Below are 27,376 nucleotides of genomic sequence, written 5' to 3' on the forward strand. Positions count from 1 at the left end.
AATGAAAATCTCTGTGTGTAATATAAATAAATCACTTTCATTCCAGTACAGATGCTTCACTAAGAGGTGGGATTTTTTTTCTCCACAATTCCTTAATTTCCTTCCATGAGAATATTTTCATGTATGTTAGAAACTGATCTACTTTTGTAGTAGAAGTAGATAAGAAGTAGAAGTAGATAAGCCGTAATAGTTACGGCTTTGTTGCTGATTCCTAAAAATGTACCTTTTTTTTCCCATTTAAATTCACTTGGGAGCTTTGTGGAGGTATTTTTTTCCAGCTGTGAATGGTTATATATCCTCTTGCTGGAGGAATATTTTAAAAGATGAAAAAATAAGTGATTGTCTTGTTAAGAAAGTCTGACTACAGCTTTAACAAGTAACTGTAACTAACCAGTCTTTGAAAGGTGATTTATACTTGAGCAAGACTAGAGATGGAATATTTGAGGAGGCAGAAGAAGGTTATTCATTATGTGGTCTGTTTCTCTTGTAATAAAGAACAGTCTTATTGACAAAAATACAGCTTGAGGGTAAAGGAAAAGATTGCTATGTCGGAGCAAGGTTCAATCTTGATTATTTGTCTGCCTCAGCTACACTAATTGCCAGTCTAACAGCATGGTTTCCTCCTTGGGATGAACATGCATGGAGTTGTTTGCGGATTCAGATATTGCAGAAGCATCCAGGCTTTAGCAGCCGCTTTCTGCCCTGTAAAATGTAAGGTTTATATTAATGAAACTTGGAGGAAAGGACCATCATGTCTCTGTATATATATTTGTGCATATATTTATAGTAATTAGATTCACTTAAACTGCCTTTCAGGAAAGCACTTTTGTCTCCCAAGCAACCATCTTGGATTCTGCAAGGTAATCAGAAGTTGGGTGTCTGCAGTGGACTAAATTTACTGTTGGGTAGGAAGACTGGTCCCATTCCTGGCACAGCTGGTCCGTGTTTTGGCTGTCCTTTCTACCATGCTCTTAGTTACATGGGAACACATAATCAGGTTGTGTGTTTCATGCTAAAATTGACTTTCCTCTTGATATGTCTTTACTTCCTCTTTTTTGGACATCTTAAGCAATGTCTATGTTAGTGAAGAGTAAGGCTGGCTGAAACCTGTTAAAAACTTAACCACACCCACTGAGTCATGCCATAGGAATTTGCCTAGGAGGCTAATCTCAAAAGATGTTTTGGGCTTTCTGGTAACAAAGGAAGCAGCTGTCCTCCACCCAGTAAATAGGGGAGCAAAGAGAGGGAGTATGACTTAAAATAACCAGTAGTGATGTATACTTTTTTCCTTTGATGCATCAGAATCTTTTGAAACATCCTTTTCTCTAAAAGTCTCCTGTAAGAAGGTGAATTAGTTTCATAAGTCTCCAGTAAGTGAAGTTATAAAATACCACATTCTTCCTTGTCAGGCTTTTGATGAAAGCAAGTGGCATAATTTTTTTATTTTTAATGTATAAACCAAAGAAGGCCTTTTTCTCTGACCCTAACAGAAAAAGAGGCATAGCAGAACTGAAGAAAACTTGCCAATGGCTTCCATCATCACCGTGATATTAAATACCTTATGGCATTTTTAGCCCTGCACTGTCTGGTGTTGAAAAAGCCAATCTGTGGTGACTAAGACATGGTGTTCTGCTTAGCTGCTTATCAAAGTAGCTGTACTTATAAGCAAATTTCATCTGGGTGTACTTGTAGCAGTTGTACTGTACCTTAATCCTCCTCTTCCTTTGGGATTAATGTTTAAAATTCTGATAGAACCAAAGATTGCTGCTGTAGGAACTACTATAGACATTTAAACATAGTAACTTAAGTTAAAGTTTCTGTCAAATCCTACATGATTATTAATTACCTGAATTTTGTGTTGGCATCAGAAGAGCTTCTGAGGGGTTCTGCTCTGCTCACTTTCCTACAATACACCTTACAGTTCTTACGGCTTTTTGCTTGCCTTCTGTTTCTTGATCTTGGACTTTGGGTATGTTCTTGTTTATAGGTGCTGCATGCAGTGAAGGTGTGGGTGACATTTTGATTCTACTGATTAGGCAGAGTGGATGAGTTATGATGCAAAGGGAATAACCTCACAGAGATGTAAAATAATGATCATCACAGCCTATTGTCAAACTTCAGATATCTAGTCTTCAATGTACATGAAATGTAAAAATAGCATAATAATAGTAAAAAATTTTTAAATACCAGTAAATACTTGCTTCCAATAAAAAATTCGTGTGGAAGATAAAAATCAAAGTATTAAGTGTGGGAAGTGCAGTTCTGTATTAGTGTTTTAAAAGTCTGATCAAAGCCTAAGCTACAAGTAATAAAGGATGGAAATAAGTGTTAAACAGGGCAATTTCAACTTTGTCCTTCTGCGGCAGCATTTTTAGGTATGGGAAGGTAGAGTTTGTTTAACCAGCTTGCTAACAAACAGCCTGAGCCATTGCTAGAGAACTAGAATGCTTTGAATTTGTCTGTGTTGTGAAGTCTGTAGGGATGCTTATAATTTAGGGTCTTACTGTGCTAAGAGCTTACTGATTTCATGTTTCTTTCTGAAACGTGCCTAACGTGCCTTTTCACTTTACTAGTGAAAAATAACTTTTTATGCATGTAACTTGCAAGATCTGTTTTAAGTCTAGTATTTGGGGGAAAAAAATTATATCTGGATTTAGAAAATTCAACTGTATAAAGGATGAAAAATTTATTTCATTCAGAATATCAGAATATCCTTATTGTTGGAAGTAGGTGTGTACAACTTGATAAGAGGCTCTCTTTTTTGATAGTCCAGTTTCAGTTGCAACGATGATTTATGATGAAAAGAATATGAATCTTCCTAGCTGCAAACTCTTGCACTGGTATCCTTGCTGTTGTTCTCTACAGAAAGAAATCCAAGATGAATATGCTGCTAGACTGACTTAGCATGAGGCCAGCTACTCCCATGGTGCATATCAGTTGTAAGCTTGGACAAATACAGAAATCTCTTAGTAAAGAAGACAAACTGGAACACAGAGAACACAAACAATGAGTAGGAGGAAAATTGTTTGTTGAGTCAAACCGAAATTTTTCTGGCAAAAGTTAAACACACAGGAAGAAAAAAATGGGCTTCACTTGAGTCAGTCCAGAATTTTAAGTGAAATATCATTAATGCAGTTTTTGAAGAGAGGAAGCTTGTATATTCTTGTTTGTTCCTTAAAATGATTTTTTTCAGACCACAAGCCAGTGGTTTTAGACAAATTCGTTAAAGCACTGAAATTAGGTTTTAGTGTTTAGAAAATAAACATGTTTATTTTTTTTCATGTAACCTTACTGACTTCAGCATCTCTGTACCAATAGTTTTCGGTCCTGCTAAATAATTGGTTTTGGTAAACATCAACTGGAGAAACACCCCAATTCTAACAAGGGACATTTGCATTTCTGCTAAAGAGAAATACAAGTTTAAAACATTAATGTATTTAGGTTTAAATTAACATGATTATTTGTCTTCTGAAGCACTTCTGAAGTGCCAGGGCAAACTGAAATGCTCTTCTACATTCTTACTGCCTTTTAGTTTGTTTATGACCACAGAAGTCACACAGCCTGCCTCCCCTTAACAGTGTACACAATGTGTTCTTGTGTGGGCTGTCATCAAGAGACATACATCTTCTTTTGTGTGACTTGTTCTCTGAAAGAAAGCCTTCGTTTCTCTTCCATCTTTTCTTTTTGCCTGCTTATATGTCTTTTTTGGCATAGCACGTCTACTTTCGGCTTCTAAACTGAGCTGTTTCACAGGTTAACATTTCTTGGCTTTAGCACCCACTTGGAGAAGTGAAGATATTTGGCTGATGGCCTGTGTTCCCGCTAGTGCCTGGCAGATTTGGTAAGTGCCCCCTCTGTCTTTTACCTGCTTCAGAACCACGTGTTCCCTGGCGATTCAATAATTAACTCCTTGTTTGCCCATGAAGCCTGTTCACCCTGCACTAAACCAAGTGTGGGGCCTTGATTGGTGCATTTGAATGAGAGAGAGATCTCTCTTAGGACATTATTAGCAAGCAATTCCACAATAATTGTACAACTTTTTCTTCTCTGTACTAGCTCCCTGTCTGTCACCAGTTGTGAAAGCTGATGGCAGGCATCAGGATATGATGCCTTCCTGCTGGCGCTTAGGGTATCTTTTTTGATGAAGTAGAAACAAGTTTGTTGTGGATCCTAATTTGTTATTTGCAGCAAGTTACATATCACCACTTTACATCTCTTTTTAAAGATCTGTTCATGATTGCTCAGAATCAGCCTAGGCTATTTCACCTAGCCTAGGTGGAAAACTGGCACTGCCAGTTAATTTTACTGGTCAGCTTTTAGAGCAGGACTGCAAGTATACCCTTAGTGTGTTTTCACATGTAGCATAACAAGAAATCAGGACCATAATTACTGGGTGTCAGAATAGACAATAGTCTTGCCCTGTTGGAAGATGCAGACCTGCTCTTAGTGTTAAAAGATATTTCCTAGGCTTCTCTTTCCATGCCCAGTTTTCATTTGGCATTTCAGAATCAGTACATCCCAAAGGTACTGCTTTATTTAGGGAATACTCTTGTTCATTGTGCTGCAGAGATTGTCTTGCCAGCCTGCACTGGACCCACATTCTGCCATGCATGGCTTTTGACCACATGATTTTTTTATGTGGTTGACTTGTAATTTACACTTGAACATGTCAGTAAGCAGTGAGGATAAAATACGAAGTTTGCAGCATGTGCCGTGTTGTGAAGTAGAAAAAAAGATCACAGCTAAATGTATGAATAACCAATAAACTTGCATTGTCTTGGAAGATTCCAGCCTGAAAGAATATATTCTGTTGTCACTTCTCATGGACTAATAGTAATAACTTGCAGGCAACCAAGACTAATTTTAAAAAAAATGTATGTATTAGACTTTTACAACATCAGACAAGATATAATTACAAATATTAGAAATTAATGATCAGGTGGAAGGGAACAACATCTTTGGATTATTAATAATGATTTTCAGAACACTGAAACTTCATAAAGCCTAGAGGATGTGATGTGATGGAATAGCTTAAATAAAAGAAAAAAGAAAAAAACCTAAGGCTGATGCAGATGATTTCAGGCAAGTCAATTTTACATTGATACTTAAAATGTGAGAAGAGGAGAAAATAAGCAAGCAGCCAATATTGGATTGCTTGTTCTTAAAGGATTAAAGAAGAGTAACAAATGGTAGTCAATGTAGCTTAATGGAAAGTATCTCTAGTTCAATTTGATACTGATCTTTAAAACTATCAATATGATCAGCCACACTTATGAAAGAAATTCTTACCTTTAGAGTAATGCTGCATAATTCGTTGACTAAGAAATTTCAAAAATACAGCTCCCAAATTCCTCAAAATGGATAAAAGGGAAGTAACCAATTGGCGTCAGCTTTGATGATTCCCAGCTCACAGACACAAAGCAGAGGGTGTTAATCACATAATCTAGGTATTAATTTTTAGCCTGCAATATTTTAGCTTTTTATTAAAAGGAAAAATTCTTAGAAGCCTACTTATAATGAATATTTCTAATGCAAACAGTTCATTAAACAAAATCACAGGAAGATTTGTTTAAGGAAGTATACCATGATGTTGGTAGTCGTGTGCTGTCTAAGTGAGCACGATTGTTCTCAGGTTTATGCACCAAATGATCCTGATGTTTGGTAGTGAGCATTTAGCTGTTGGTCTTCAATTTTTTTTTTTTTTTCCATCTCCCCTAGTTCTTTCAAGTCCTTATGGTACCATGTAGTTTGGATAGAATTAACCAAGCTGCCAGTTAGGCCATTCTGCTGTTAAAAAATATATCAAACCTAGAATTGATCAGGTTTTCTTTTGAAGTAGTCCAAAATGAAATGTTGTCCTTTTTGTCTAGTTCTGGACTGGAGTTGTTTTGATTTGGGGTGTCAGTAATTTTTTCATTAAAATATTTGGGAAACATTATTGAAAATATTGTTTTCATTTTTTCTTGCGTTGGCCACAACAAAAATAGATAGGATTTCTTCTTTTTCTAGTAATTGAGTGTGTGGGAAACATGATCAACAATTTACTTGTTGTTTTGACCAGCTTCTTAGTACTGGCAAAAGCGGGGAAACATTTTTGGTAATACAGTTGACATTGGTAATTATCTTATCAAAAGGTATTTTCCTAATCATTTCTTGTTAGATAAATGTCAACTGATCCTAGTCAAGACTAGGTTAGAAGTCTCCTGTTTGACCTGGTAGCTGCCACTGAGAAGCCCATTGGTTACCTATTACCTGAGGTATTTGGGAGTGTAGTGGGAATCAAGCTGAAGCTGGCAACATTTGGAAGGGCGGCTGCCTTACTGTTCTGAGCATGCAGTGCATGGTGATCTGAACGAGATTTTAGCTCTGCACCCAATTCTACTCCCTGTACCTAATCCTTCAGTATTTTGCTTTTAACCTGGGAATGATTTCTTAGGGGTGTAGCATCAACCTGGGAAATTTCCATCAGTGCCAGCCATGTGCTGGGTTTCTGTTTTCTGGGAAGATAGAAAATATGCCCCCCTTCTTCGTAACCACATAAGTCAAACATCCTGTAATTGAAGTAATCTAAATAATCTTCTGCCTCTGATATCCTGCTGCCTCAGTACACAATGACCCAACCACCTAATGGGGCTGAAGCTGCTTCTTCTTGGTGCATGGTGGTGTGGAGGAGGGGAAGGAAGATCGTTTAAACAGTTTTTTATCTCTATTGGATCCCTGTCAGTAAGGGGAGGCAGAGGTGAAGAGCAATGACCTGAGCATAGCAAATGTTGTTACCCTGTTGCATCATAATTATTTCATTTCTCAGGGGAAGTTAGAAGCAACAACAGCAATAAAAGCAGTGGTTTCTGCCTTGTCTTCCAGAGCAGCTTTAACAGGCATCTCTACCATGACTCTGCACTGCTTGCAGCTTTTTCTCTTGCTTCTGCTTGGTTCATGGTGGCCAGACTCAGAGCAGCATGTGGCAGGAGCTGTGAAGGTCAGAGAGCACTATATAGCTGCACAGATCACCAGCTGGAGCTACAAACCACAACCTGAGGAGAAGTCCAGGTAACAAAGTACAGGATAAGAAGGATGAAATTAGTCCTCCCTTGGGACTGACAAGTGGTTTTTGTCTCTCATCTCTTGTGGAATTGGAGAGACCAGGAGGACTTTGGAGCACAATCTGTTGATTTCAGAGGAACTTGGTTGACCTTAAACAGCATGATCTGAACTAGAGCCAGTGACATATTAAAAGTTCCTTTTTATTTGCTGCATTAGTGGATAGAATTATTTTTATGCTTTCAGAGCACTTCTGTTAAATAAACTCCAGGACTTGCTTTTGTCATTTTTGAATAGCTTAATGTTGGTTGCTTGGGGTTTTTTAATGTATTTATTTTAGGTACATGGATGTTGAGCAATGTTATGTTGAGCCATGGTTTGGTAAGATCTCAAAAACTTTAGGACTTTAGAATTTGCTGAAGGAATAATGATGTTCCAGTTTTGATGCTATCACTTTCACTTAAATCAGAGCCAGATGAACTTTGGAACTAGTACCATTTCTGAGTTGTTCAGAACTTTTGTGAAATGTACATTCTGATGAGTAGAGGTGGTAAAATCAAGCATTTCTCTGCTTTATTAAGTGAAAATACTGATTTTATTTTTTTCAGATAGCATTGCACAGTGGCCAGCCTACCTGCACCCACCAATCAAGAATATAAAATATGTTATTTTTATTACTACTGCTGTCCTTAGGATTATAAACACTGCAAGTGCAATGCTACAGATTTCAGAACTTGGATGTAATCTCGAGTTGTGTTTAAATTAGGGAGGGGAACTACTAAAAATGAAACATTAAAATTAATTAAAAATTACTTGTCCTCCTACATTAAAAGGGTTTTTTGTATACTGCTGCTTTTTTATATGTATATATAGGTGGATGACTTGGGTTTTTGTCTTTTTTTGTTGTTGTTTGTGATTTTTTTTCTGAACATGTATTGCATTTCAGGATAGTATGGAAAAGATACTTCCAGTTCAGATTGTGACTTTCTAACTTTTTTTCCCAAGATCTAATTATAGCAAAGTTCTTGTGATTTTAAAACCCCCTTGACAGTTTAATAGAGCTGGTATAAGCATAATGTCAAACCAGCAAGACAGAAGAGAATAGGATTTAAAGGCAGGAACATGAAGCCAGCTGCCATTTAAGTATTGACCTGGACATGTGAATTTACTAGTTAAAGCTTCATTCTCTTCTACACTGGGTGCATCAATGTAAGCATCAACTGCTGTTTGGTTAAATTCACATTGTGGATGGAGTGTTTTTGTGCAGTAGAGACTCACAAGACTGTCTAAAACCTCAGCTGAAGTTCTCTGAGATAACCCAGCAGTATTTTATATGCAGTGTCTATTGGGTTACCTTGCCAGTATTTAGAGCCAGTCACATCCCAGATGGGACTAATGAATTTTATAGAGCTTATAGAAATTTAACTAAAACGCAAAACAAACAAACAAGCAAACAAAACCACAAACTTAACCCCAAAAAAACAGAAAAACAAAAGACGTCACAACACAAATACACTTACTGAGGAAGAGTTTATGGCTTGATGGCTTGGATCCCAAAGGTATTGGGATATGTAACTTGTGCTGATTTCAGTAGAAGCTGAATGTCTATATGCAGTGTAAGAATCTGTTACTTTGGTGCTTTTATTTATAAATAACTTGAGAGATTGAAAGGAAAGTGGATTCTGTTTCCTTAATTTTGACTAGAAAAGGACACCTTATTTCTCTGAGTGTCAGTTTTATCTTTGCAGAGGTTTGTTACTATGTACAAGTGCTGTTTATTTATAAGGCACTTCAGCATAAAGTGAATATATATTATCTGTGCATCTTGCAGTGTTGCTGCTGCAATTCCTGGAAGTTCTGTAACTAGAACTGCTTGCATAGTGTGATGTTTCTGAAGTGTTAGTGTGCTAGGTATTTTATTCCTCCTCTCTATACAACTGGCACTGATAAATTTCCTCTTCTATCCTACAGTCTTAGGTGCATATTCTCATGAACCTTGCCACATTAGGGCAGCTCTTGTCAATGAAGGTTATGGATCCCATCCTTTTCCCCTTAAAGAGTTAAATAAAATTTTATCAATGTCTTTAAGGAGGGGGGAATTAATTGAAACACCAATTGCTTCTGCCTGACTCTGCTGTGGTGAGAGAGGGGTGCAGAGGAATTTACAAGAGATCTCTTCCAAAAGAGATCTCCCCCTTATGGACTCAGGATGTCACTGAAGTGGGTTCTCTCTGCTCAGCCTCCCCATGCTTGAGCAGGCCATCAGCTCCTCACTGTGAAATGTGCCTGAAAGGGCATTACAAAGAGAGCAAGTGGAATTACTATTGGATTCAGTCATCCTACATACTATAGTAAATCAACCAATAAATGTGAAGGGCTGTTACCCTTTCAGCCCTCTTCTCATCATTGTTTCCATTGCAGAAATGTCGTTTGCTGGTTTCCTTCTGCTTGCCTAAATATTTTCTAAGAAAACATTTTGTGGTCTCCTGGGTGTCAAATTGTTTATGTAACAAGACTAAGGGCACTTTGCAGTGTTTCTCATTTTCTAACTTGCTTGCCTTCAGAGTCATTCCTATGACAGGAGCTTGCTGTTAATGCTGTTTAAAAACCCTTCTGGTGAGTCTTAAAGTTCAACCATATGGCTGAATAAATAGAAATTCAGGTTTCTTTCTCTCTCTTTTGTCAGATGCTTTCTAGGTTAAGTATGGTTGAGACATCTTCCTCTGTGTCTTGGACAAACAAAGGCATGTTTATACCTTTGTAGAATCAAAAGGACCCATAAAAACCACCTGTAAAATCATTGGTGAACTATTCTAGGTATGGATATTGGATGCCCTATATGACATTATCTGCTTCGGGAACATCATAAATTCAATAGAGTAAGAGGGAGAAGTGAAGACACTACAAAGAGTTGGACTGTGTTCTTTCCTTCAGCAAAATGTGCAAGTGATTAAATATATTTCCAAGATTCATCTTTGAGTTTTCCATCAAACAACAATGGCATCTCTGAGAATCTTTGTCCTCTCAATATTTTTTATAACTCTTTTGGTTTCAGATTGGAACATTCAGATCCTGTATTTAAGAAAATTTCTTACAGAGAATATGAAGTGGATTTTAAAAAAGAAAAACCAGCAAATACATTTGCAGGTAAACAGGAATGAAATGTCCTGAGTATTTTGATTCGTTCCTTATTTTAAAGCCAGTGGCAACCTAAACACACTTGTATTTTTGCATCCATTATTTGCACATAAACCAAATAGGCACAGGGGATGAGGTCTCTATAGTGCAGGAACGAGGCTTCCAAAGGCCGTAGAGAGGTTGGGCTTTCAGAGGATGTGGCTGTCTGCAAATCAGTTGCACCATACAAAGTTGTTCCCTTTGTTTTCAGCATCTGATGAGATTTACCACGTGCATTTAGATTTGGCACAGCCCCAGCGATGACACTATGAATTCCTTGTGAAGGAGCCTAAGGCCTGAAACTAAATATATACAAAATAGTTTACCAAAAAAGAGACTTACAAGCCAAAAGTTATCTTAGCAGCTTTTTCAATTACTTGTTTTTGCAACATGGGGAGTAGGGATACCAGCTCTTGAAATCTTTTGCAGGAAATGCCTCAAGAAATTTGCAATGTGGAAATGATTATTTGCTTGGATAACTTTTGGGAATTGAAAGATCTTTGTTCTGTGACTCCTGGCATTCAGAGTGCTACTTAAAATAATGTGTTTGAATGCCTTTCTCTAAACTCTTAAATTATAAAATGTTTATCTTCTAAAATGTTTTAATTAAATTGTATGTGAAAGATGTCTAGAAATTTTCAATGAACCTCAGGATGAGTTTTTTGATAGAGTTTCTGTATCTGTAAATAACTATTTCCCCCTTATTTTCCCATGATTTTTAAGTGCTAGTTGCCAAATGCAAAATTTATAACATTTTGGAATATGCACTATATCCTTTAGGTTCCCATATGCCTTTTTATGGGTAAATCTTCCTTGCAGTGTTATTACATTCTCTGTGTTAATTTTGAAACTTGTATTTTGAGAGCTAATATTTTTGAAGGGGGAGAAAATTATTTGTTTCACTGAACATACTGTTTTATTAATATTTTCGTCTTTCTTTATCTTAAATAACTACAGGACTTCTGGGACCAACCCTGCGTGCTGAAGTGGGAGATACTTTAGTGGTTCACCTTAAAAATATGGCTGACAAGCCAGTCAGTATTCATCCTCAAGGCCTAGCTTACAGCAAAAGTGAAGAAGGTAAATACTGTAGAAACTCCATGTTTTATTTGCTTGTAGACTACTGCATGAAATGTTGAAAGGGATCCAGATCAATGTGTGAAGCTATGTGTAACACAGATATCTGTTGATCTGGATTACACCTTCATTGCTAGCTCCTTTCTTGTTCATCACTGTAACACTGGGAATGTGAATGTCGTGAGCACAGTTTCCTAACAGTGCTGATCATGCTGTTCTGATACTCAGGATTTAATGCTCAGCTTTGTGGTGCTTTGTTCCACACCCTCATGAGACCAGCAAAAAGAGATTATAAACTATGACCAAATGGACAGTAAAATATCTGTACCAGCACGAAGTGAGTTTGGTTGCTCATGCTTCCTGGATTGCCCTGCCCTGGGTGCTGAGCCAGAGCTTTGACCCTCAGTTTACAAATTCATGCAAGGCTTTGGTTGCTGTGTGGATGCAAAATGAGTTCTGCAGCTCCATCTCATGGAGTTGAACAGAACATCTCATTGGAAGGGATGGGCAGTTCAGTTTGACTGTCATATTAATTAATGTTCCTTTTGCACTTCAGATTTCGATTCTCTGTCTCCCCTTTGTCATATTGCGGATCTGTTGGATATGGCAGGCGCAGACACGAGCCATTACTGCCTCCATATGTGGATGTGCAGTATACAAAAGGCCTAAGGCAGCAAGGCAGTGCCAGGCCATGCAGTGGCTTTGAGAGACAGAAAGGTGACAGAGTGGGCAGCATTTCTCTGCCAAGCATCAGTGAGCAGAGGCTGAAACTTCATCCCATCCTAACCCTACTCAGACTGATGAAGAGCCCAACCTTTTGGCAGTGATAATACTTCTAGGAAGTCTTTAATCTGTAAGAAACAGGGTGGTGGTGGTGGATTAGCTACTCTCCCCATGCTACTCTCAGCAATATGTGAGTGGAATCATGAGTTAACTCTTTGAAGCTGAAGTATCATATAAGCAAGATCAAACCAAGCTTTTGGAGTTGATTATAGGAAGATATTCCAAGCATTTTAATTGCTCTTTTTCTTCATGCCACCCTACTGACTCTTTTCTTGGCAGGCTCCCTGTATGATGACAGAACATCACCTGCAGAAAAACAAGATGATGCTGTACTTCCAGGCCAGCTCTACACATATGTGTGGGATATACCAGAAGAAGTTGGTCCAAGAGAAGCTGACCTTCCTTGTCTTACTTATGCTTACTATTCTCATGAGAACATGGCAATGGATTTTAACTCTGGTCTGGTTGGAGCATTGCTGATCTGTAAGAAAGGTAATGAAATGCTGTAAGACTATTATAAGGTAGTATATTTTCATTTCTAACAAAGATGATCGTGTATGGTAATGAGATATATATTATTTTCTTTGTCACATCTTTACATGCAGTGTAAAATGAATGGTTTTTAGCATCATTCTTTTAGACGTTAGAGTTTTTAAATGCCAGCTTTCATGCAGTTCCATCCTATAATTATAGAACAGGCAGGAAACATCATTATGTAGATACATTTGTCTGCGCTGGTTGCATCTGCAGTTGCTTAACTGCTAAATATATGACCTCAAATGTCCTGTCTAAGAATAAATATTTTCTAAAACTTCATTCAAAATGCTTTGGCTATTTCAGAGAGTAAGGCAGGAAATAATTGTTTTACCCATTGTCTTTTAAAGGCTGTCTGATCAAGAACCTGGAACACACTCTTTTCTGTAACCTGGCTTTAAAATTGCAGAGCAGTGTGTCCTTTGCTAGTCATTTGAAGATATGGCCAAATTCGAACAGATATTAAGTCTTAAAATTGTTTTTGCATGTGATCAGAGATTTTAGATTTTAGCAGTCTGAACCATTGAATTCCATCTCCACTAATAACTGGTATCTTGTAGCACTTGTAAATAGCTGCCAGATACATCTCCCTGGTTTGAGTGATGACTGAAACAACATGCCACCGTGTAAAGTACTTAAACTACTTACTGGTCCCTAAAATCCAAGGTTTTTCCAAATTATATCTCCTTCTTGTGGTGAACATGCTGTGAGTTATTTAGCCTGATTTAGTTTGAGTCAAAAATTTGTGTAGGCTAAACTGCATGGACTTGGACCTTAAAGCTTCCCTGAAAGTAAACAGAACACTAGTTCAGTGTGAGTTGCACAAGGACAGTTTCCTCACCCATAGATACCCATTTTAATGCAGAACACATCTACTCTTATCACCTCAAAGGAGTTGCTTTATTATTAATTACGTTCCTCCTGATTTTTTTTGATGATCGGTGCTTTTAGTATTATCTAGGACTTGTTATTTTCCTGATTTTTCTTGGGTTTTCTTTCTTCGGGTTTCTGTGTATGTGCATTTTTTATGGCATACTGGTTGAGCTAATCTGGGCAAATACTTTGAAACTACTTCCTTCTCAGGCTTCTCAAATTCATGCATTTTGGGCTTGAGTAGGACACGAATTTGAGATGGACTGATGTGACCACTGCCTTCAAGAAAATTCGGGTGTGTGTTTCTGGCTAGAACAAAGACAAACAGCTCACTATGCATATTTTTAAGATTTCCGAACACAGATTTTTGACTGGGCACTATGTCTGGTAAATGTGCAGTGTACCTGAGTATTTGGTCTGCCTGGCATGGTGTTTAGTTTCTTCACAGCAGCTCATAGGGTACTGTGTTTTGGATTTGTGGCTTAATAGCATCGATAATACACTCACCCATGTTTGAGCTGTTGCTGAACAATGCTTGCACAGTGTGAAAGCTTTCTCTTTTTCCTCCTCAGACCTCCCCAAATGGTGGGTTTGGGGTGGACAAGGGGTTGGGAGGAGACCCATCTGGACAGATGGAACAGATTGGCCAAAGGATTATTTTCTACCATTAACATCATTCTGCAATAAAAAATGGAGGCAGAGGAGGAAACAACAGTGTGGGGAGAATGAGGGGTGTTGAATTCCAAGATGACAGTTTTTGAGATACTGACTGGGCATCAGGCAGCTTGTGGGACATGATGAGGGATTTTTTTTCTGTGTTGTTTGTTGTTTTCCCTCTTTCCTTCACCTTTGAACCGTCTTTATTGACCCATGAGTTTTCTCATTTTCGTTCCTCCTGTTCTCTCTCCTGTCCCATTGGGGATGGGAAGGCATTGAAGTGGGTGTTTGGCTGCTGGTTGGGGTCAGCTCCCCATGGTCTGACACATTTAAGAGGTGGTTAAGGTTATAAAAATTGGACTATTCAGTTAAAGCACTGCCTGAATGTTCTTTATGTGGCAAGTAGATAAATTCCTCTGTATCTGAGGTTTCTTTTGCGAAGAAAACCAGAGCTTTGTAGCTTCCCATAAATTAAAAAAATATATTGAAGATAATTTCTTCCACTGCCTATTCCTAGGTAGAATAATCAATACGTTTGCAAATTTTTCATTCTTGCAATCCAGAGGGACCAGATTATGTTTGGAAAGTAGCAAGTGGAAGTTTTTGATGTGAGCAATCTACAGAAAGAATCAGTAAAAATCACACCAGTTCTGTGTGGCTGTCCAGAATGAATTCTACTTCTTGACAAAAATTACATCTGTATCACAAAATTGCCCAGGACAGTTTCTTGTAACTGATCCAACACAGCAGTGTCTGTTGAAGTCTTTTGTGTGTAAATGTTGTTTGCTGAGTGGTTGGCTTTAAGCTTTTTAAAGGTGCTGATGACCTCAGTGCTTGAAAAGGTGCTGTTCACACTGCTGGTAACTCTGCCATCACTCTTCTCCTTGTCACACAGTCTGAAAAGAGAGGGCAGCACCTGATTGTGAACCAAAGGTGTTTGACACTCTCCTTCTTTAAGGCGATCTCTGCAACACATTGCCAGAAATTGTCTGAGACAATTCATTGCATGATGTTTATCTTCTCTGGAATACTTCAGACTTTTGATTTTGTGGTTACCCAATCCAAAAGTACTTCCAGAAATAAAATCACATTATGAGCATTCTTAAGGCTTTGTTTTGATCAGGCCCAGCCAGCACATGCTAACAGGTGAAACAAGCTCATTAAATATATATTAATGCAACTGCATGTGAAATCTGCTTTATTTCTGCTTCAAACTAAGACCTGTTGTTTCTCCTTCACAGGAAGTCTAAATGAGGATGGGTCACAGAAACATTTTGACAGGGAATATGTACTGATGTTTGGTGTGTTTGATGAGAACAAGAGTTGGCAAAAATCAGCATCAGTCAAGTATACAATTAATGGCTATACTGATGGAACGTTACCAGGTACTGTTGCAACTTATATGAAATGAAACTAGCATTTATGAACACTGAATATTACCTTTAGTTACTTTTTATGCACAAGAATGGGAATGTGGAGAAAAGGGATACAGCCTTTTTTAGAATGTGTCTGTGAGCATCTAAATTCTGGAAGAGAAACTGCTGCTGAAAGGAAGTAACACCAGATTACTGATAGGAACAATGAGATTACCTCTGAGAAGACTTCCACTAGAAGAAAAGGATTACTAACTTTAAAAATAAAAATTAATAAGCTCCTCATTTTTTTAACAAGCTGATGATGAGAGAGTGATTTAAATGAATTGTTGGTTCTACAGCATATAGAATATACTGGGTGCAAAACTTCCTGAAAGTGGAAAGTCAGTTATCATTAAAAGACACAACTAAGTGAGAAGACGAGGAAGATGGTAGTGGGGCTTTTCTCTTGTTTTCCTAAGAAAAAACTTAAATATCTCCCTCCCATCCATTGAGCAAATACAAAAGGTTGTCTTAAGTGGGGATTTTTTTAAGAAAATATTGAAGAATGTAGTTACTGTCACTAGGTACCACATCAATCTTTAGCTTAGATCCTTGCTTTGTTCTTTGCCTTCCCTGCCCTGTTTTCCCCTCACTCCCCAAGCAAGGACAGGTCAGCTTTCCAAAAGAAGGCACTGGGTTTTTTTCCATTTTTTGCCAGCTTGTTGTAAGTCAGTTTATCGCTTGCAGGTAAGATTTAAACATTTGTCTTCCACTGACACACGATTTTGGTATCTGCTCCATTTACACGCTTCTGAAACTTCCTCTTGTTCCAAGTATTGATCACAGCAATTTTTTTTAATGTTTTCAGTGAAGACTCACTTCAAACCTAGGATGCATGGGGCACTTGCATGATTTGCCTGTATTCTGAACCCTAATTTCATGTCTCTTTTAGATTTAGAGGCTTGTGCATATGACAACATTAGCTGGCACTTGATAGGAATGAGTTCCAAGCCAGAAATCTTCTCCATTCACATCAATGGCCAGTCCATGGAGCAAAAACGTCACCGAGTTTCTGCTGTGAACTTGGTGGGAGGAGCCTCAACCACCATAAACATGACAGTGACTGAGGAAGGAAGGTGGCTCATATCTTCTCTTGTCCAAAAGCACCTGCAAGGCAAGGAAACATCTAGTTATTAGGCACCTGTAAAGCTGTTCTTCTCCATATCCCAAATGGCTTCTGCTGTTTTGCAAGAGTACTGTTTCAGGTGGTTTTGTCATTTCACTAAGAAAATGACCAAGAACCAGGCGTTCTGTTGGAAGTGCATGTTGAACTGAAAGATGTTCTTATCTGCAGCTTTACTGCAGTGTCCACAGCACAGAGCAACAGTGATTCAATACTCCAGCATCAAGTCTCTGTGAACTGTTCAGATAAGCACCACTATAAAATTAGTAAGAAACCACCCATTTCCTGAGAAACTGAGTACTTTCAGCTAAGGGTACTTCAATGTGATGAAAATATTTTCTGTTTGCCATTTGAAAGTGGTATCTTTCAGCAATGATCAGAATTCTGTTTTAAAGAATGAGAAAAACATCTCTCTTATAAGAGCAGGGAGCTATCTTTTGGGGGTAAAAACCAGCTGAAGTGGTAAGAGTTCCTCAGATGGGAAATCACTATGGTCGTGTTTCCTCTCAATTAGCTGGAATGCACGGTTACCTCGCTGTAAGGGACTGTGGGGACAAAGAGGTGAAGAAGAGTCGTCTCTCCTATAGAGAACGTCTTATGGTCAAAACCTGGGACTATTTCATTGCTGCAGAAGAAGTTACCTGGGATTATGCCCCAAGAATTCCAGACACCCTTGACAGGTAAAATACTAGCTTGTCAGTATAATAGGGAATGTTAACATGAAATCACAGGCTAATTGTAGTTGGTAAGAACCTCTTGGTATCCAACAGCAAAACTGGATCCAGTTGCACTGGACCTTATGCAGTTGCATTTTTATTGTTTCCAAGTACAGGGACCCCTCAGCTTCTCTTGGCATCTTTGCAGCTTCACAGTGAAAGAGTTTTTCCTGATATCTAAATATTCTTCCTCATGTTGCACTTTGTGGCCATTGTGTCTCATCTCTTCACCATGTGGCTTTGAGAAGCATGTTGTCCTGCTTTCTCTATAACCTCAGTTTGATAGTTGAGGTTAAACATAAGATGCTTCCTTAGCTATGTCTTTGCCTGACTGAAGAAACTGGAATTTTGCTTCTATGCCAAGTGCTCTGGCTCCCTGATCACCATGGTGGCCCTTCACTGGACTCTTACCAGCGTCAGTGACTTTCTTTGCTGAGAAGCCCAGCAGTGGACACCTTCTTTTTCCTCTCACTGTGAGCCCAAAATAACAAGGTAGCTGAGGAATTGTCCAAAGTAGCATACAAGATTATTTTCTAAAATACTTTTCAGCATCAATTCTGGTGAAATAAACAATCCTTAAAAGGAAGAGAAAGGGAGGGAGGGAATATTTCTGGAGATTAAAAGTTTTTAAAAGTTCAGTACAATAAAGTGTTTAGGGAACAGGAGAAAGAGCTCTCTATAAATGATGTCTGCGTAGTACCAATGTAGATGGAGTACAATTCGTAATAAAGAAGCGTATTGGGCTATTTTGCTCAACTTAAGACAAATAGAAGGAATTCTGTAACATACATGATGTCATTGTGTACAGTGCTATCAGTGCACTGTGGGGTTAAATTTGCAATCTGTCAGTTCCCCAGTGTTATTTGTGCCTTTATGAGCCTTTACAAGCTGATATTCATAAGAATCTTTAAGGATTTAAGCAGAACAAACAAATTCCTTATTCTGTAAGGGTTATCATTTCATATGCCTCCTTGGAAATAGTGTTTGCACAACTCATTCTCCTTTGGCATGATTTGCTTCCCTTATGTGCTCTTGAACTGCACAGAACAAACTTGATATATCTTTCCTGCCAGTCACACTGCCTTACTTAACCATCTCAGTGCTCTGATTTTTCCTCCTTTGTTCAAAACTGCAGTTTATCCCTTTTCAGTAACCTTTTTTGAAGTGTGAGTGACAACAAAAAAAAGTTTGAAACTCAGTATAACACTACTTACTGTATAGTGCCTGACAGGGACTAAGATTCTGTTCCTATTTCTCCTAGAGTCTTTGCTACTGTGAGCAAATTGGGGTTTTTTTCCTCCATGCTCAACTAGGCCTTTGAAAAAGGAGAACAGTGATTTCTGTCTTACCTTAGAAGTGTACCTGCTGCTTCAGTTTGTTTCATACTTATATGTACACAATTAAATTAAATGTAAACTCTGATATTAATTGGTCATATATAATGCCAAAGTACAAGTAATGATCTAAGATTCTTCTTACCTAATTTAGGTTAGAATTTGGGGTGAAAAGCATTACGTTAGTTTAGGGTTTGGCTTTTTTTTTCAAGCAGTGAGATTTCTACCAGTTGCTTGAATACTAATTTGATGCTACTATTCAAGTTGTGTTGATCATTTTTCTTTTCCTTTATTTTTAAGACACTATAAATCGCAACACTTGGACAACTTCTCCAATCTCATAGGTAAAAGGTATAAAAAGGCTATTTTTACACAATATACTGATGCCAGCTTCACTAAGCGTCTGGAAAATCCTCGTGTCAAGGAAACTGGAATCTTGGGCCCTATTATCAGAGCTCAAATCAATGATAAAGTCAGAGTAAGTAACACAAATACAGAGATTATTTATACTATAATATGCTTTATATCAAGGCAGAGATACAAAGGAATTAGTTTCATTTTTGTTGTCTTTCAAATAATATAGCTAATGTTCTAAATATTGGCCCTGTTAAAAAGTATGATCACAAGTAACACTGTTTAGCTTGCATTTTTCAGTGTTTCTTCTACAGTTTCCATGATTGTGCTTTATTTTACAACATCAATATGCTTCAGTCACACTCTGTAAAATATATGTTGGCACTGGTCCAAAATGGGAAAGAAGCCCTAGACCTGGGTGGACTTCCTAGGGGATTTGTATGTGAGGCTGAACTTAATGAGCCTCTTGTTTCTTATGCTGATATTTTTTTCCAGCTGTTTTAGACAAAGGTAATCAGTTTCTATAATCAAATGTTATTTCATGAGGTTATACCATGAAACTACAAAATATTTGCATTACAAGCTTGTGCTGCCACTTGTCTTTCTGTTGTCATTTAATGATGCATCACTTTAAAGTTCCATAACCTTATCTTCTATCATTTCCACCATGACTCTGTGGCTCTGAATTTGAGCTTAGCATGTGCCTTTTTTTCTTTTCTCTTTTTCTCTCCCTTTTTTTTTGGTTTTTTTAAATCCTAATTTTGTCAAGAATAGGCAGGAAATTTTGCCTTTTCTGTACATATCCCTCTAGGTCTTAGAATCTGGGACAAGCTTTGGTTTGAATTTTTTTTTCTCCCACATTGAAGGTTTTTAAGAACTTCAGTCAGTAGCTTCATATTTCCAGAGCTAGTGTGTGCCTAGTAACTAGAAGAACAAGTGTTCTTTTTAGACCTTCCACAGCCCAACTGTAAGCAGCTGAACTTCACTCAGTGGGGTCTACAAAGTCCAGCAGAATGGTAACAGCTTTTTTTCTTTGGGTTTATATATCAAACAATACTTAAAACACCCTTTTGTCTTTCTGGCACTTTCTGGGCTAAAGCCAGGCGAATTCTACTGTAGTGGTAACTTCATTATGTATTCAGACAAGGATTTGTTGAATCCTAATTTTTCTTTTCATTTACCTATTAATATAGATTGTATTCAAAAATAAGGCCAGTCGACCCTACAGCATTTATTTCCATGGAGTGACACTTGCAAAGAATGCAGAAGGAGCTGATTATCCTCTGGATCCCACAAGTAAAAAATTTGTGAAATATGTTTTTGTATATCACTAACTGTTATGGATGGTTTTGTTGCTTTGAAGGAGGTGCTGTGGCTGGGAATGTGCATGACTGGGAGACCTCAATTCTGTTCTCTGCCTCTGCTTACCTGTTGTGTTGCCTTATAGAGAAACCAAGGTATTATCTGCAAAGCAGAGACAAATACCCTGTATTCGTTGTATTGGTTTTCTGTTCTTGTTTGTAATTTTAGAGAGACAAAAGTTCTTGCTGAATTTCAGTTATCTCAAGGTAGCTTTTAATGGCCAAACTATACCAATGTCATTAGAAGGTGTTGATACTAACATCTGACTCTGAGTTTGTATCATTACTGTTCTTGTTTTTCCTTAGACAATGGCACCCAGAGTAGAGGAGTTGAACCAGGGAATACGTACACTTATGAGTGGAAAATTGCTAAAACAGACCAACCTACTGCACAGGATGCACAGTGTATTACAAGGCTGTATCACAGTGCTGTAAATACTGAGAGAGATATAGCCTCTGGACTGATTGGCCCACTTCTGATTTGTAAAAGTGAAGCACTGACGCAAAAGGGTGTGCAGGTAACTTGTTTGGGCAGATTTTGCTCAAATAATGCTATTTATTCTACACTGAATTTAGTTTTACTTCCCTTAGAGAACTGTTCTGTGGAGAGCAGTTAAACCAATAGGCTCCTGAAGAAACAGTCCTCTAACTGTCCACAGCAGTAAAGGAATTATGTTCTGTGTTTCTTAGCAAGTGCTAAGGTCAACAAAAGGTCAGTGTGATTTTAAAGTCTATTTCTAGACTTGATAATAAATTTTCCTGCCATTATTATATTTTCATACTCTGAAGATATTCATGTCTTACCTGGCTCCTGTCTGTAACAGAGACAGCTCCACAGCATCTGACAATCTCAGGCACAATGAATCTAGAACAACCAAAACAGCATGGGAGAGTTCTGGGAGAGAGCTTCCTTTTACCAGTTATTGAAATCTTGCTTGGCAAAGATTTAAGGATCACTTGAGAGAAAAAAATGTCAGAAGCTTTGTCAGGTCAAACCAGAAGTCTGGTTCTGTTACAGAGAGCCCAGTCATAAACCATCTGTGTATCACCAGTGCTAGAGGCTTGCTCAGCATTCTACTGCAGGTTGGTTGCAGTAGCAGGATTGAAGTCTGGAGCCTCTACTTCCTTCCACAGAACCTTTGGATAACACCAGGACTCTGATGAAGCTTATGTTGCTTACATAGTAAGAAAGAGATTGTAGGATTGAGTTCTTAATAGCTGTGCCTGCTGATAAAATGTAACTGCTATGTTGATTGTCTTTCAGAAAAAGGCAGATGAGGAGCAGCAAGCAATGTTTGCTGTGTTCGATGAAAATAAGAGCTGGTACCTAGAAGATAACATCAAGGAGTACTGCAGCAACCCAGCCACTGTTAAAAGGGATGATCCCAAGTTCTATAACTCGAACATAATGCACAGTGAGTGGAATACTGAGATGAATAATAGGAACACTTATATGAACCTGAGCACTCAGTGATTGCTTGTTCTCAGAAGTACATGTGATCGGGGAATCCTCCAGAGAGTCAGTGAACTTCTAACTGTGCCAGGTGGTGCTGGACAGAAATAAGAAATATCATAGAATTAGAAAGGTTGGAAAAGACCTCCAAGATCAAGTCCAGCCTCTCACCTAATACCAGCATGCCCACTAAAGCATATTGCAGAGTGCTACGTTCACTTCTTTTTTGAGCACTCCCAGAGATGATGACTCTGCCACTTCCTTTGGGAGCCTGTTACAATGGATATCCACTCAGTGAAGAAATTTTTCCTAATATTCAACCTGAACCTCCCCGGATGGAGCTTGAGACCATTTCCCCTTGTTTTATTGCTAGCTGCCAGGGGGAAAAGGCCTAGCCACACCTTGCCACTAGTAGCTAGGCTAGCTCTGGATCCTGAAGCAAAGACAAAGGTTAACTAAATTTTGATACAGAACCTTGCTGCCTTAGAGATAATATTTCCAGTGATGGAAATTATCATGGTTTCAGTCTCTTTCCAGTGCAAACATGAATCCAGTGCACTGACATAAAAGAATAGGAAGTTTTAAAACAGAAATACTGAAACCACTTTTACTTTGCTTTCCTTTTAGCAATAAATGGCTATGTGTCTGACAGCAGTGAAATCCTTGGATTTTGCCGAGATACTGTGGTTCAGTGGCACTTTTTCAGTGTTGGCACCCATGATGAGATTGTCTCTGTTCGCCTTGCTGGACACTTTTTTCTGTATCAAGGGAAATACGAGGATACATTGAGCCTTTTCCCAATGAGCGGAGAATCGGTCACAGTGGAAATGGACAATGGTGGTAAGTGGTGGAACTGTAGTGTTTGACAGCTCTTCTAAGACATTATTTAATCTCCAGTCTATAAGGACTTATCTAAATAGGAGAGAAAATTCCTTTGATAAACACAGTGCTAGAAAACATTGAATCATTCCCCAGTGCAAGTGATGTGCACAGAGTCTTTCTGGCTACACCAACTTAGCATAACTGTATGCTGTACTGAGGCTCTTTTTGTTGGTCATCTTGTGATTTGTTTTCTTTTTCACTTCACAATTAATACTGGGTTAGTAATGATAATTTTAAGGCAAGATTCTTCTCGGAAACTGGTGTGAACTCCATTGTATGATTTCCAGGTTTGCCACATTCTTGTCTATTCTGAGCAGTCTAAAATGGGCTGAAACTGTCAAATTCTGCTAGTCATTACTGGGCAAAATGGCTACACCTGACCTTAAGCTTGAAGTCATTCAGCAGCAGTAAAGTCTGCCTGCCTGAACTGGGTCACTGGTCTGTGGGATGCATCTCAATATCTAGCTAGAATTAACACCATGTCTTGGAAGAGGGGGCATCAGAACCCATGTAATCCACATTTAAGGCATTACTTCTAAAAGGACAGATTCTGTGTCACTGAAGTCTGTGCACTTTGAGTGATCATTATAAAATCCCTCAAGGTTTAAGTATCCTTATCCCATTTAAAATATCTTACTTTTTAAAAAATATATTTTATATATTGCACAGCATCAAGACCTTATAATTTAAAAATGTTTAAGTGGCTTGTATTGCTCAAGACTAGAGAATCATTAGAATTCTATTAGACTTTATGGAAACTTCCCCAGTAATAAAGTTGTATTTTTGCTTGATTTTGGTATGCAGTCTATTCTTTCCATCTAGAGCATATTTTCTTTGATAAATTTGCTGTTGTTAGAAATCAGGAAAGCTGTGCAGGTCACTTCAAGCTGATCAATACAGGAAGAATTGTATGTGACCTTTTTGAAAAAAACCCTGTTTCTCAGGGTGTTAGTTCTGTCTATTCTGTCATTTCTACTAGTTCCAAAAGCAGGGTGTAACAAGCAATGAACTTGATTTGATGTTGTTTAGGGAAACAGATTTAATTTTCTTCTCTGAATATTCTAGTTTCTAATAGAGAACTTAGCTTGTGGTGAGGTTTTGGAGGAATTATTAAAATCTTTAAATTAATCGGAGATCCTCAGATAGGCAGCTTAATAGCTTTTGTCAGATTGGAAATTCAAATTGCTTTATTCTTATTTTACTTATTAAAGATCATCCATGATTCATCCAAAACCTTTTAAAATACTGTGTTTGTCAGATGTTTGCCAACATTGCCTCAGAATGCATTTGCTGTGCTCAGAATGTTCTATCTAGGTAGCAGTGCATGCACCAGTAAGAACAGGATAAAATTGAAACTTTATCTTGAGAGGTCTCACTCTTAGATCCAGATCTAAACATAGGATCCTTTAATTTGTTTCTTTCTTTTTCATATCCATCTCTTTCATGGGTTATTTTTGGATTCGGGTTCTAGTTACAGCTTAATCTATGGAAAAGAGTTCCATCTCCTACATGTATTTATATGTGCTCTTATTTGTCTATATTTAATAATTATTTTTCATTGCAGTGAGAGCTCATGAATATCCCAGATAAACATTAGCAGTCTGCTATAGCAGGTGCTTGTAGAAGCAACGCAAACTATTTGCCTTGGCCACTTACATGGCAGGCAATGTCCAGTCTCATAACACTTTTATTTCAATTGCAGGTACTTGGCTTTTGGCATCCTGGGGCACCCCAGAAATGAGTTACGGCATGAGGCTGAGATTCAGGGATGCAAAATGTGACTATGAGGAAGATGAAGCATTGGATTTTGTGGCTTTGAGTCCCATCAAGACTGAAAGAAAGGCTGTTACCACCTCAGCTGAGGAAGTTGTGCAAGAAAATGAGGAAAACAAGGAGGAATTGGATTACCAGGATTATCTGGCTTCTTTTTACTCCATACGAGGCTCAAGAAAGGCAGCAGGTGATGAGGAAAAACAGAATCTTACAGCACTGGCCTGGGAGCAGTATGAAGGCATTGATGCCACGAGTTCTGAGGTGGCAGCTGGCTCAGGTCTGACAGCTATAAATAGTAGTGGAACAACAAACAACTCTAAGTTCTTAGAAACTCATATCACTCCTCTTCCCCCAGTCAAGGCTGAAACATTCCAGTCAAATCACACATCAATCACAGCAGAAGAGGATTTATTTTTAGCTACCACAAGTGATGGAGAAGCTGACTTGGTATTTGAGAATAGAAGCCAAAGCAACTATGAAGTAGCTCACAGTAACATGTCTGCACGTGAACACTTACTGAGCTATGGGGGAGGTCCAGTGAATGTTGCAGAAGAGCTTCCAGCTGATGGAAAGGACAGTAAACCTTCTCCAGAAAAACATCAAGAGCAAAGCACAGGAAGAGGAAATTATACCACTAACAAGAAAAGGAAAAGGCGAAGCTCACTGGCCATTAAGTTTTACTCTGTCCAAAAGATGAATGCCCTTCTAAATCATGTCCGAAATAAAAATGTCTCATTTTCTGACATGACTGATGCACCTCATTTTGTGCATCATACAGAGAACACATACACATCCAATGAAGCCATGGTGGGAACTGGCCAACTGCCAAATGAATATGATAATGATCTGAAAGAGGAGGGAAAGAAAATGGAAAATGCCATGCACGCAGTTAACTTGACACTGGATTTGGACCTCATAGTAGGAGATGGGTCTAATGCATCCAGCCTTTCTGAACCCAGGATATCTGAAGATAAACCAGCAGATGTTTTTTCTTCAGAATATATGTTAGACAATACAAGCCCTAATTCCAGCCCTGCTGTAGTGAAGAACTTACTAGAAGCGTCATTGCCTGGGGCTAGGAAATTTTCATCTAAAATGACTAGTGAGGAATGGAATTTGGTGTCTGCAAAGATGAATCCGGGATTAGAGGCAAGCTTAGATAAATCTGCTGGTGATAAGTTAAATCATCATGGTAGAAACTGTACAGCATCCATAAATAAGGAAGATATGAGGAAGTATCAGGGGTTCTCACATCTAATGGGGGAAAACCAGAAAGGGAGCCACATTCACCCGACTCAGAAAGGAAAGGAGGGAAACAACAGTACCTTGACTTCATCTGGAACCTTCATCAAGATCCGAAGGAGAAAGAAGGAAGATGCAAAAATTACCTACTTGCTGAGCCCAAGGAGTAGAAACCCCAAAAAGCCCAGCAATTCCATGGCAGGGTTTGGCCGCGTGCTTCCGGGTGGGACCAACCACACAGCAGCGCAGTGTTGCACAGATGCCACCAAGGCAGCCAGTGAGGTCAGCCAGAGTGTGGATGTGAGCAGAGCCAGGCACGGAGAGTCGCTGGGTGACACCCTCACCCCGCGGCAGTTCAGGCCATCCATCACAATCGGGCTTCCTCAAGCAGACGGAGACTACGAATATGTGATAGGAGAATCCTACAGCGATGAGAGCTCGGGTGGGGAATACGAGTACCATTATGTAAGCTTTGATGACCCCTACATGACAGACCCCAAAGTGAACATCAGCAGGCAGCGTAACCCTGATGACATTGCTGAGCACTACCTGCGCAGCAGAGGCGATAAGAGGAGATACTACATCGCAGCTAAAGAGGTCTGCTGGAACTATGCAGGATATAAGAAAAGGTTTGCCTAAATCCTTTGCTTTCACTTGGCACACCGTCCTGAAATCTCCTTGCAGAATGTTGATTCACATGCTGATAAACTTAAAAGCGTCTGTAATGTGCCATCTGATTTTGACATTTCAGTGGCAGAACCATAAGAATTTTCCACGGGAGACTCACACCCCTTAGAAACGTCAGAGTGAGATTACTATAATCAAGCACAACACAGCTAAGAACTCTTTTTTTTTAACCCCCTTTTGTAGACTCACTAGTAACAGTCTTTAATACATCACTTATAAAACTCACTGTGAGAGGTCAAGAGGGAATCTTGCAGCTTGTTTTGTTGTACTTGAATGTTTGTGCTTCAGTTCTTGGTACATGTACACAGGAGAGAGACCTCCTTGTGCAAAGTATTTCCAGGAATTTAATGGACTAACTGATGGAATCTAGAATGGGATGTGCTTATAGGCAAATTCAATCAGTTTCTAGCACTAGCAGGAAATGGTTCTGGTGTCTCAGTTCTCTGTTGGAAAATGGGATAACAGCTCTTTCCAACTTCACAAGGCTGCAGTATTAAAAAGTATTTGAAAGCTGCAAGGTGTTTAATCACACTGGTGACTGCCTTGTGTTAAGAGTAAAAAAAAAGCTGCATAAAGTATTATTGTTGCTCCTGCTGTTTAGAGAAATCAGAAGGTGACTGGATCACAAATCCTAATGCTGGGGGATTTTCGTACATTTTGACAGGCAAGACTGGCTACTGTGCCGCAGCCAAGAATATGTGAGAATATACTGAGAGAAACAATATACTAAAATTCACTCTCTTAAATGATACAGGTTAGGATCAGTGCTCACCCAAAAAGGCATAGAATTCCTTGTCACTTTTCATCAAAAAGCTGAACCAAAACTTGCCCAACTTTGGATTTTTATCAAAAGCAACCAAAACAGGAGCAAGAATATTTTCATTATGCAAAGTG

At 38.6% G+C, this 27,376-nt stretch overlaps 1 protein-coding gene across 2 annotated transcripts in view; it reads left to right on the top strand.

Annotated features, from left to right (window-relative positions):
• The first annotated feature begins 131 nt into the window (after positions 1-131).
• F5 (coagulation factor V) overlaps positions 132-27,376 on the top strand; it is a 40,391-nt gene continuing 13,146 nt past the window's right edge. The window contains exons 1-14 of one of the 2 annotated variants that reach the window (XM_030970096.1): positions 132-3,841; positions 6,865-7,050; positions 10,097-10,188; positions 11,176-11,298; positions 12,358-12,570; positions 15,384-15,527; positions 16,450-16,671; positions 17,195-17,360; positions 19,031-19,208; positions 20,278-20,380; positions 20,752-20,963; positions 21,710-21,860; positions 22,526-22,738; positions 24,483-26,424. In XM_030970096.1, the coding sequence (XP_030825956.1) occupies positions 6,890-7,050; positions 10,097-10,188; positions 11,176-11,298; positions 12,358-12,570; positions 15,384-15,527; positions 16,450-16,671; positions 17,195-17,360; positions 19,031-19,208; positions 20,278-20,380; positions 20,752-20,963; positions 21,710-21,860; positions 22,526-22,738; positions 24,483-26,424 (3,920 nt within the window). In that variant the 5' untranslated portion in view covers positions 132-3,841; positions 6,865-6,889. Of the gene's footprint in view, positions 7,051-10,096; positions 10,189-11,175; positions 11,299-12,357; positions 12,571-15,383; positions 15,528-16,449; positions 16,672-17,194; positions 17,361-19,030; positions 19,209-20,277; positions 20,381-20,751; positions 20,964-21,709; positions 21,861-22,525; positions 22,739-24,482; positions 26,425-27,376 lie in introns of both variants that reach the window. The other variant, XM_030970026.1, reaches the window with a different exon arrangement.

The sequence above is a fragment of the Camarhynchus parvulus genome, chromosome 1 (genome assembly GCF_901933205.1).
Source record: "Camarhynchus parvulus chromosome 1, STF_HiC, whole genome shotgun sequence".
NCBI lineage: Eukaryota > Metazoa > Chordata > Aves > Passeriformes > Thraupidae > Camarhynchus > Camarhynchus parvulus.